This window comes from Panthera uncia (genome assembly GCF_023721935.1).
Source record: "Panthera uncia isolate 11264 chromosome C1 unlocalized genomic scaffold, Puncia_PCG_1.0 HiC_scaffold_3, whole genome shotgun sequence".
NCBI classification, from domain to species: Eukaryota; Metazoa; Chordata; class Mammalia; order Carnivora; family Felidae; genus Panthera; species Panthera uncia.
Window position 1 is genome coordinate 26,960,678 of NW_026057584.1, and position 12,308 is coordinate 26,972,985.

Below are 12,308 nucleotides of genomic sequence, written 5' to 3' on the forward strand. Positions count from 1 at the left end.
TAATCAAAACAAAGGCTTACATTGTCCAAAAATAAATCCAGGAAGACTTGCTTCCATGACTGATTATTTTCATCTGCTCACTGCAAATGAAAAGGATTTTATGGGGCATGTAGAATTCTTCCCTAAGTGGAGATTTTAAAAACCTCAAAAATACCTTAAAAAAATATGATGACAAAACGTGATAGCAAATTAGAGAGGAGGAAATGTGATAATGTCTTGGAAAATACAGGATCAGGGGAGAGGGTCAAGTAAGAAAATACAGTGATAATTAAATTATACTTACATTAAAAAAAAAGCCAGACAGAATAATTTTACAAGCAGGTCTTAATTTTTCTTAGCTCAAATCTGTTGCAGTCATTAAGATTCAAATTCAACAAAATAATTTTTCAGTGTCAGTGCCCAAAGAGAATGATAAACAATATTTTTTTTTAGTGATTGGGATTGTGGTTCTGACATTTAGTATAAAACAAGATGTAAAGAAATGGGACTAATTTTCACCAAGTGCATGGGAGGCATTTTGTGGAAGAATATACATGGGAGTAAATGTGTATACAAATTAATATTAGTTTTCAAATATCTTATTATATTGTGTTAGAGCCTTGCTCCTCACAACTGGAAATGTTTGTAGGCAATTAAAATTCCAAGGAACAAAATCATATTTTAATTTGTTACATCACTGGGTTCAATTAAAATAAGTCTAGAGAAATCATGGTTTCCTTATATTTTGATTCAGAATTATTGACTTAAGACAATCTCATTCTACTTTAAGACTTCCGCTGAAGAGCAAAGAGAGATGTGAAGTCAATTTTTACAGGAAGAACCACCCCTAACTGCGCATTTAAGTAAACAACGTTATCTGGTGCCTGTCTTTTCCTCCACTTTGTGCAAACATTTTAAGCTCTAGCTATCAATATCTATATACAAGCTCATATCTACATACAAGCTCATATCTTACCAAGAGTAGGAGATACAGTTCATTGTTATAACGTCCATGTAAGCAAGCCCTCCATCAGGTTCAGACCCTTCTATTTACCAACAAGACAAGCCACATTTTATGATTGAAGTTAATGCCCAAATCTGCCTCAAATGGTATAGAGACCACATAAGGACAAAGCAAACATGACAAACACAAACCTTGTGGAATTGCCTTTCTTTTTTTTTTCAATCAATCCTGTCTTTCTTACTCTTTCCAGCCCCAGATGCCTAACCATTCAAAGGAAACCACGGACGATATCCCCATTTTGTGTACTCATCTATCGGCGCCTCCAGGCCCAGACGCTTCGTAGTGAGGCCCTGGTGCTTTTCTGCAGATCCAGCCTTGAATGCTAAATAACTGTGCTCTGCACACTCCTCTCTCTGCGCAGCTCAGGGAAATGGCAGCTAGAGCAATGAGTGGTTGCCGTGGCAACAAGGAAAATCTGCAACCTCTTGTATTGCTAGGCCAGCGTGTTTACTTGTCTTGTGGGGTGGTGCAGATGGCTTTAGTCGTCTCACGAGAGACATGGTTCTGTACTTTTTTTGGCCCTGCGTACATTAATAAAATATCATATACAATATGCCATATTTTAAATGGGATGGTGACTCCTGCCAGTAAATCTCAAATCTAGGAATGGAGGCAGGAAAAATGAGAGAGGTAAGAAAAAGGCAGGTTCACATTTTCTACGATGAAAAAGGGAAAGAGAAGCTTAAAGGTATAATCAACCTTTAGCATGTGAATGATGACAAACTTTTCCTCCTTTATGTATTTTTAAGCCTCAGCTTCTAATTCCAGCAACAATAAACTTGCGTATCTCAGTATGTTGATCACCTGGCTGTCTAAGCTCTGGGGAGGTTAAAGTGCAGGTCAAGGCTTTCAAAGGCACAGCTCCACTGGTGAGCTCTGAAAAAGCAATAGTGTGTCACCTGGATCAGCTTTTACAGATCTCACAGCCGCAGCAGGAAGTAGACCTGAATAGGATCCCCAGGATGTTGGGAAAACAAAGCAGCTCTGGAGAACTGGAATGGGGGTAACTGGAGAAACGTCCTTTCATCTTTAAATTTACTCCAAGAGATGGCTGATACCGACTTTTGATGATCACAAAGGCCTTTACCCCCTGACTGGTCTTTCTTACTTGTGTTGAAAGCATTGCACCTTAGGATAGTCAAAAATCATGAAAGCATGATTTTTTTTTTTACGTTTATTTATTTGTTTTGAGAGAGAGAGAATCCCAAGCGGGCTCTGCACTGCCAGAGCAAAGCCCCATGCAGGGCTCGAACTCACAAACGATGAGTTCATGACCTGAGCTAAAATCAAGAGGCAGATGCTTAACAGACTGAACTACCCAGGTGCTCCACAAAAGCATGATTTTAAATACTTCAATGTTGTGGCATCTATAAACTTCTGAGAATTGCCCCCTTTCTTGCTCCATTCATGCTAAAATCAAGACTAAAGTTAGGATTTTCTGTCATGCTGAAAGGTACAGGGATGTGGCTGTTCTGTAATAGAAGAAGGCTATAATTGGTAACAGCTGCAGCTGGCCGTGCTGCTCCGAATCTGGCAGAGTGGGGTGTGGGAAGCGCACAGGTCTATGCAGTTGGAGACCTGCAGTCTGGCTGTGGTCATGGGATCTCAGATGGGTGACTACACCAGTAAAGAGGAGGACTGAAAGGTGGTCTTACCTGTCTCTTGCAGTGATCTTGATATGAATGCTAATATGATAAGAAAGATAAGAAACTTAAAGATACAGCTCTTAGGAGCCTGAGTGGCTCAGTCAGTTAAGCATCTGACTTTTGGTTTCAGCTCAGGTCATGATCTCATGGTTCGTGGGTTGGGCTCTGTATTGATGGTGTGGAGCCTGCTTGAGGTTCTCTCTCTCTCCCTCTCTCTCTCCGCCCCTCCCCTGCTCATACTCGCTTGCTTGCTCTCTCTCAATAAATAAATAAACTTAACAAAAAAATTTTTTTTCTAAATAAAAAAAAGATGCGGCTACTAATTTCCAGTCAGGATTGGAACTCTGGGGGTACCAAATGCAGTCCTCTTGCTTTCTTCAATAAAGATGAGGCAGAAAAGAGAGGAAAGGTTTATTACAAGCCTTTTATGATTCATGCTTTGGAAGACGATTTAAAATGACTGTTTTAAAACAAACAAAAAGCAGAGACTCCTAAATAAAGAGAATTAACCAAGAGGGAATGGGGTGAGGGGGCGGGGCAAGATGAGCATGGAGAGGAAGGTACAGGCTTCCAGTTATGGAATGAGTAGGTCATGGGGCTAAAAGGTACAGCATAGGGAATACAGTCAGTGGTACTGTAATAGTGTTGTATGGTGACAGATGGCAGCTATATTTGTGGGGAGCGTATCATAATGTGTAGAGAAGTTGAATCACTATGTTGTATGCTTGAAACTAAAGTAACTTTATGTGTCAACTATATTTCAATAAAAAAATAAATTTAAAAAAATGATGGATTTAGTTTCATTATAATAGCAGCTTTCCTAAATGACTAGATTCTCAATGGTTTCTCCTTTTGCGGGGTGGGCGGGCGGGGGGGGACTTTTATGTCATGGCTTCTAAAAAGGTTACTTTAGTGAATAAATACAGGAATAATTCTTAAAGTAATTAAAAGTTATGCTACAATAAGCGAGTAAATCTATCTACTTTTCTATGGATTAGCTTTCAATTGTAAGAAAAGAGCCAACATCTAGAATAATCTGTAAAAAAATATATATAATTTAAAATATTATTGCCTTCTAGAATTCCTTTCTCCCCCTTTCCCAGCCTCAGCACATAAGATCAAAGATAAGCTGACTATGGGTTTGCACATCTAAAAATTAAGAATTTTTATGGCCCAGAAATGAAGGTGAACATTGAAAAGCATAGGTAAGAGAGAATGAGGTAAGATCTCTGGTTCAAGTAAGCCCACCTGATGACAAAAGGAAGGAAGAAAGTGATGCAGTGATGGTGTTTCATTTATTATGGGATCTTGTTTTTAGAGAAGAATAAAAATAAACAACCTTGAGGAAAAATTTGTTTCTAAAAATTAAGAGAGGACTATAGCAAAGAAGGAAAGAAGAAAGATCTCTGGATTCAACCAGTAGTGGCTTGGACACCACAACATGTAGCTGAAGACCTGATGTTCCTAGGAAATGTGTTATGTTAAAAGTGCCCGGAGAAGTATCTTTTGTAAGGGAAAAATGCAATATACTGATAGATTACATGTGAATGATAAAAGAGGAGGCCAGTATATAGCTCCTCTGGTCCTCTTTAATCACCTTGAAATACAATGCCAGCTCACATTAGTGATGCCTATTATCAATGGTTAGCATTTCTAAAGACTATCTTTGAGATTTAAGGACACTTCTTTTTATTGGGAATGATCTTTGTTTGTGAAACAGTTATATATAAACCATCAATAATAAAATGCATTATTTTATTAAGCAAAAGTTTGGAGAAAAATCTAACTGCACATTGAATTATCACTAGAACATCTTCTGTAGATATGAGACAATATCTCACATTTTTCCTTTCCCACAGCTTTCTACATATGGATATTTTATGGACTTAAACATGGCCTGTTATTTCTGGAGGGAGTTTAACTTAAGAAACATCATAGTTTGGATTGCACACTTCACTCTGGTGACCCACAACCGGCTGCTTACAACTTTTTTCACTATGAACATATATATAGAACTTTCAGAATCAGTTTCTCAAAGGCAGTACAAGATTCGTGTGATATATGTTGAATTGAATTCAAAATTAACTCTGGGTGGTCCTGAACCCATAAATTAAAAGAAACATCTGTTAATCTCTTTTTAATTTATATTATTTTCTCAAAGAAGCTGGCAAGGACATACTGACCTGGCAAAGAGATTTTTCTGATGCTCTTAAATATTTAATTAAGACCACTGAAAAAATGAAATAGTAAGTGATATTGGTTCTTCCTTGACCAAACACGCTACAGGGATTTTTTTCCTTAGTATATTTCAAGCCTCTATCATCATCAGTAAGATTCAGCTGGTGAGAGCCCAAGAGACAAAGCAAGACTTTCAAGAGTTTTCATTCACCATTAATTTAAGTAGGACTTTCTTTCTTCTTTTGCATTCATTCACTCACTCATTCAACATACATTTAGTGAGTCCTTGAAGTGTAATGTCAGGTGTTGCAAGATATGACGATGAGAAAAATGTTGGTCTATCACATGATCTCTTGCTTTCCCCACAACAATTTTGCTCCTCATGTCCTCGTCTCTTCATGCTTCAGTTTCTTCAAAATGTTCCTAGTTAGTGCTCCTGACACTCAGGTCCTGCCCTGTTCAAGTTGTATTATACTCAACTTTAGAAAAATATTCCTTGATCAAGAGTGCCCTATCGTCCATATTTACACCACTACTACCACCACCAATAACACTAATGGTAATTAATAGATACTATTTCTTGATTCATTGACTTTGTACACTTTACTATCTCATTTAATCCTCATTGTGGCCACGAAAGGCAAAAATAACATTTTTACTTCTCTCGTATCCACAATTCCTTACTAATGGGGCATATGTGTCTGTTGAGCACTGTGCAGCTGCTCAAATAGTTAAATTAGATTGGACACTGCCACTCTCTTCTCCTGTTCCACATGACTTTCTGCAGGGTACTTGCTTCTTATTACAGCCGAAAACCTGACTTCACAAAGATAAATCTTGAAAAGGATTTTATATTTATATTTATATTTATATTTATATTTATATTTATATTTTATACTGTAATCGAATGTTGAAACTGTGGACTATCTTGAGGTCATGTAGTGCTTAACAGATGTTGAGTATCTCTGTGTTTCCTTTGAGCATTTAAAATATTCTGCCACACCCCTGAGTTTGCTGCGACTTATCAAGATGCTTCTGTAGGCAATTTGGGAACTTTGGTCCCAAGTAATAATGATCTCTCTTCAACTTTGCCTTTCTATACTGCTCATTTGGCACACAATACATTGTGTTTTGCGTTTGAATTGTGTGCACAGGCCTCATGTCTGCTACTGCATCCTCTGCTCTGTGAAGTTCAGAGACCACTCCTTGCAAGTGCCCTGGCACAGAAGCTAATATACCTTGCATATAGAAAATGCTCAACAGTAGTTTATCAAATGAGTGGATTAAAAAAATTATAGCATGTCCTTATGTAATTTCTCTTCAGTTATTTGAGAAGCCTTTAATATTACCCCCATTAATTTTAAGTATATTTTTTGAACAAAGCATACAGTTGATGAGTGCTGCTGACTGCAGAAAATCAGTCTTTGAATAAACAAGGGATGACTCTGAAGGAGGCATTACCTTTCTTATTACTTATAGTTTACCTCCTCTTTTTGGAGTAGCATGTCAGCAAGTTATTGTGTACAAACACATTAAATTCTTATGACAGAAAAAACGGAAAGTAATGGTGAAGAATATAGTGAAAGCAAGTGTTTCTCTATGCTGTTAATGCTTTATAATGACTACGCCATCAAGGAAGCTATTATCAATGAGAGTAAAGAGGACTATTGGTAGAAATTGCACTTTGAAAGGAAGTACTTAGGAGTAAGCCAAATTAAGTTCTCCTTCAAGCATCTGTAATATTCTTAAAAAGCTCTCTGAGGAAGTATGAAATGGTTCCCATGTATGTGTTTCCTTCCCTTCCCTCCCCTCCCCTCCCTTCCCTATTCTCTCTCTCTTTTTATTTTAAGATTTTATTTTTTTAAAGTAATATCTATACTCAACTTGGGCCTTGAACTCACAATCCCAAGATCAAGAATCGCACGTTCCACCAACTGAGCCAGCCAGGCGCCCCAATCTCTCTGTCTCTTTTTTTTTTACAGGCTGGGAGATAGGCTCTATATGGCTTTCTGACCTAAAATGTACATATGCTTCTAATCAGTCAATCAGATTTAGGCCCAATATCATTCAAAGCATTTGTGAAGTTTTCTTTCAATGAGTTAAAAAAGCTGAGAGTTAACTAGCAAAAGCACACACACACTGAGCCATCTGTCCATTAAAGTTAAAGTGGTAAAACTAAATAGGGAGATGAGATTAAGAATACAACTAATTTGGGGGAGTGTTAGGCTCCTCCTCAAGATTTTTCTTTTTTCTCGGTGTCTATTTTCCCTGACGGACTGGAATTTTAGACCTTGTGCTGGTGAAAGAAGGTCATCATGGTAAATTAATTCAGTTTCAGACTAAACAGACTTCAAAGCACAAAGCCAGCACTGGTGACAGAGGTGCCCTTGGTTACCTGCTGTTTCTCTGTCAGCTGAGGTCAGCTCTCCATTGATGCCATTCTCTTTGGTATCTGAATAGGTGCTCTGTGACCCATGTTCTCCAAAGGCGCCCTCTTCATCCTCCCTGTATGGGAATCCATTGGCACTTCTGACAAGTCCTTCCCCTGCCCCGCCTTGGTCCTTAATCTCAGGTGGATGTGGATGTGCAGATGCTTCTGTTAGTTGAGCTGAGGTCCAGTGAGGCGCCTTTGCTTCATCTTTCCGATCATCTGCCATTCTTCTACACCTTGTGACCTCTTCTGGGATTGGAATAAAAACAATAGCGGCCATCACTATGGGGAACTACGATCTAATATTACTAAGATAGGGCACACTTATAGCAAACTCAATAGTTAGCTATGGTCAAAAAAACATGCTCAATAATCGACTGTTAATATCAAGAAAACAGCTGTTGTTAATACCTTAGTTTTTACAGATCTCTTCTGGCGTATCAATTCTTTTAATACAGGATCACCATTAATTTACATATATATTTTTTACACTAGTATTTGGCATTTAAGGAGATATCTAACTTTCATTGATACATGATATTGACTATACAGTAGAGTCAAGGAATCCTTCAGGATAGGGAAAATTTGTAGTATGAGAAAATTGGGTAGAAGTATGTGAGAAAACAAATGGCTGAGGGGGAAATGATGAATTGGGGGAAACTACTCCAAGTACTCTTTTAAAAGCAATTCTCAGGGATGCCTGGGTGCCTCAGTTGGTTAAGCATCCAACTTCGGCTCAGGTCATGATCTCACAGTTTGTGAATTGGAGCCCCAAGTTGGCCTCTACACTGACAGCTCAGAGCCCGGAGCCTGTTTCAGATTTTGTGTCACCCTCTCTCTCTGCCCCTCCCCCCACTCATGTTCTGTCTCTCTCTCTCTCGAAAATAAACATTTTAAAAAATTTAAAAAAAATATTTAAAAACACAATTCTCCCTGAACCCTAGAAAAGACAATGGCTAACACATTAGTCTTTTTTTTTTAAAAAAATTAATGTTTATTTATTTTTGAGAGAGAGAGACAGAGAGAGAAAGAGAGAGAGCGAGCACAAGTTGGGGAGGGGCAGAGAGATAGGGAGACACAGAATGTGAGGCCGGCTCCAGGCTCTGAGCTATCAGCATAAAGCCTGATGCAGGGCTTGAACCCATGACAGTGAGATCATGACCTGAGCTGAAGTCGGATGCTTAACCGACTGAGCCACACAGGTGCCCCCACATTAGCTTTTTCCATTTCAAAGGTGTTCAGTTCAAACCAGAGATGGATATGTTTTCTTGGATACTGTATATTAAAAGAGAGTTTTGACTTAGTTTCTCAGCAAATTTTCCTAAACCCTATGTATTAAGAGTATATATAGATATATTAAGATTTTGTCTTAGTATATCTTACAGAGAAAAGATAAAAAAATACAGTATTAGACCTACATCCTACCTTATAATGTTATTTCACAACTAAGTCAAATCAGATGTGGAAAAGTTAAATTACTGACATGTATCAGTAACTGAATTATAGTAAAGTTTGAAAAAGTCATGGAGTAGGTGTTTTGTACACATTAAGTCAGTGACAGACATTGCATGGCCTTCACTTACACACTGATGTCACTAGGTTTAGACATGTAGTTGATAAGAGATGATTCATTACTCACTTCTAGAAAGCTGTTGCCAGCAATGTAGTCTTATTCATGGCCTACTGTTCCCAGACTGAGGATATAGACATAGGCCATGACTGTCTCTGATGGAAACTAAGAACACTTTCCCTTTTTCTTTTTCTTTCCTTTTTTTTTTTTTACTTTCCTGTTTTCAAAACAGTAACTCAAGTAAAAACATCCAAACAAGCAAACAAAATTGTATTAAAACAAATCTTCCTGTTACTAAGCTCTGTTTAGAGACATCACAAGTAAACTAAGTTGTAAAGAAAGTAAGCTTTCCCACCAAATTCCTGACAAGCATTTGTCTTTTTTTTCCCCCCAAATTTCAATGTGTTCTTCAGGTTCTCATTCTAGTTTTCTATTCATAGCTGAAGAGCTAGATGAGTTAACTCATTTAAACTAATTTGACTACAATACCAAACCTACCTCCAAACTGCTTCCCATAAGGGTTCTATTTATTGTCCTTAAGAACATATTTAAAAAGTGATATGAATTCAGCTTTCAAAGCATTGATTGAAGGGCTTGTGAATAAACCAAGGAGCATCCCTATATCACCGACAATGTGTAAAGAACTTTATCCCCAGAAGTGTCTCTTCATCTGTAAAGCGAGGACAATGATGCCTAGTTTATTATTGTAAAGTTTGAACAGAAAAATATACAGGGCAGGGCGCCTTGGGTGGCTCAGTCGGTTGGGCGTCCAACTTTAGCTCAGGTCATGATCTCGCTGTCCGTGAGTTCAGGCCCCGCTTCAGGCTCTGTGCTGACAGCTCAGAGCCTAGAGCCTGTTTCAGATTCTGTGTCTCCCTCTCTCTCTGCCCCTCCTCTGCTCACGCTCTGTCTCTGAAAAATGAATAAACCTTGAAAAAAATTAAAAGAAAAAAAAAGAAAAATATACAGGGCTCAGCACAGTCCCAGTCATGTCCAATAATTAACAGTTACAATCTCTGTTATTGTTGTTAGAATTATACTACTAGCCATGATACTGCAAGTCCTTATATATAAAATATTTTAAGTAGTTTTCTAGAGTTATTGCCACAGGAACAAGAGTCTGAAAACTTGGTACAATAACAAGAGTTACTTGCAAATCTGTCTCCGGATATTATATGGGACTGAAAGAATGTTCCAAGGCAGACATGGGAAATGTCTGAGACATGGAAGCCTGATAGAAGGGATCACCGTCAGAATTAAGCACTCCAGGTACACATCTGAAATCTTCCCTACGTCTTTTATAAAGATGATTCTGCACTGTTCTAGACTCCATTCTGTCATTGCCTTCCAGTCAAAAATCAAAGGACTCATTTAGGTATATACAGATTATATTTTTTCTCAGTGTTGCAGCATCTTCTATGTCCAATGGGCTGAAGAAATTATGTGGATTCAAATTGTCACCTTTGAATTTGAGACCTTTGGCTCAGCATCCTTTCTTTACATGCCTTGATTTCTTTACTTTTCTTTACTAAAATAGTTTAATTTAAATTTCCATATTCCTACATTATCCAATCTAGTTTGCATGCTGAGTAAATACTCGTAAGTAGCAAGTTTCCCCCAAAACAAGTACATGCCTTGTTAATGCCACTTTAAAAAAATTAATAGGCTTTATAATTTTAGAACAGTTTTAGATTTATAGAAATATTAACCAGATTGTACAAGAAGTTCCCATGCACCCCTGTACACAATTTTCTATCACTAACATCTTACCTTAGTATGGTATATTTGTTATAATTAATTATAAAATATTAATATATTATTAACTAAAGTCCATAGTTCATTTAGATTATCTTAGTTTTAGCTAATGTCCTTTTGTTGTTGTTGTTCTAAAATTCCATCCAGGATACATTACATTTCATTGCCATGTCTCTTCAGGTTCCTCTTGGCTGTAAGAATTTCTCAGACTTTCCTTGCTTTTGATGACTTTGAAAAATACTGGTCAGGTATAGATAATTCCTCTATTGAAATTTGTCTGATTTTTTTCATGATTAGTCTTGGTTATGTGTTTTGGGGAAGAAGACAGTGGTAAAGTGCTCAAATAAGCTTGAGAAATGCTGAGCTACAGAGGCATGTATATAACTTGAGGTTTTTAAGAGTTTTTGATAAGCTACTGGACTTTTGAATCTTAGGGATGGGCAATGATGTCCAAAGCATTCCAACCAGTTCAGCATAGAAAACTTTTTTTGGTGCCATGTTTATTAACATGTCCAAAAGGATTTGGGAAATTCTCAGGTTTGCATTTTAGCCCTTGTTTAACACCAAGAGTCCTAGCCACAGAGAGTCCAAGTAAATAAAACAATATAAGAACCCAAACTCCTAGCTAAAACTGGCAGTTTTTTCCCCAAGGCTCTCTGAGGAAGATTTGTCAGTGACCAAAAATCTTCACCTTGAACCTAAAAAACCAATGCCTTATTGGGGACAGTATCAATTAATTATCTTAAAATTAATTATCTTAAAATGTTAAGATACTTTGTTTTAAAGAAACCAGGCATTTACAAAGTAAACAAACTCCTTAATGTTCAAAGCTTTAGAGCTTTGGATTCTTTTTTTTTTTTTTTTTTCAGTTAATCAATAAAAGCTAATTTTGGAAAAAGAAAGAGCTGTCTGGTCATGCTGCTCCAATTAATATCAGAGGCACAAATACAGGGAATTAGTTACCTAAAATGCATTATTTGACTTCCTGATAAGACTATTCAGATAATACACTTTAAAACACTTGCAGACGAATCAGATGCCACTTTCTAATTTGTTGGGTATTTGAAATGTACATAGTCTAACCATCTATTAAGTGAAAATCATTTGAGGAGATTTCAAGCTACAATCATCATTGCTCTGACAAAACTACTTTGACAGAAAATATGATTTGGAAAGATTTTCTTCTGCTGTACTGAAAAGTTGCTGGAATCAAAGGACACACTATTTGGCCATACAAACTTATAATTACAACATGGTATTATGAAAATCCCACACATACATGGTAAATTTCACTTAAATTCCTAATCAGTGTTATAGGGTCGTAGATTATTTCCACTCCTCCAAATGGTTTTACAATATAGTTAAAAGTGACCACAGCTTCCTTTCATTTCTTCTTCCTGATATATAGTCTTCCTTTACCTGAATCTCTCTGAAAACCGTGAATGTAGTATTAAAAAAGATAAGAAAGCTGAGATAAACTCCAATCCCCTCCAAAATATAGAAGGAAACTTGTGAGGTACTAGAAATTGTAACATCCATTCCTACTGTGTAATGAGAAAGACTCTATTTTCCATATCGCAAAAGATCACAGATCCTAACTGCTCTGACCAACTGAGCAGCTGGGGATCTGCCACACAATCATCTTACTTGAGAATTAAACTGAAAAGCTACCTGAATTCTTCCCCCCATCCCTCTCTTCCAAAAGCCTAGCTTGATAATGTGGGC

The 12,308-nt window shown here is 37.3% G+C and overlaps 1 protein-coding gene across 11 annotated transcripts in view; it reads right to left on the reverse strand.

The window, feature by feature from the left end:
• MAP2 (microtubule associated protein 2) overlaps nucleotides 1-12,308 on the reverse strand; it is a 280,060-nt gene that overhangs the window by 67,866 nt on the left and 199,886 nt on the right. For all 11 annotated transcript variants that reach the window (XM_049615018.1, XM_049615017.1, XM_049615016.1 and 8 more), the window contains exon 5: nucleotides 7,223-7,507. In XM_049615018.1, coding sequence (XP_049470975.1) covers nucleotides 7,223-7,484 — 262 coding nt within the window. In that variant the 5' untranslated portion in view covers nucleotides 7,485-7,507. The remainder of the gene's footprint in view (nucleotides 1-7,222; nucleotides 7,508-12,308) is intronic.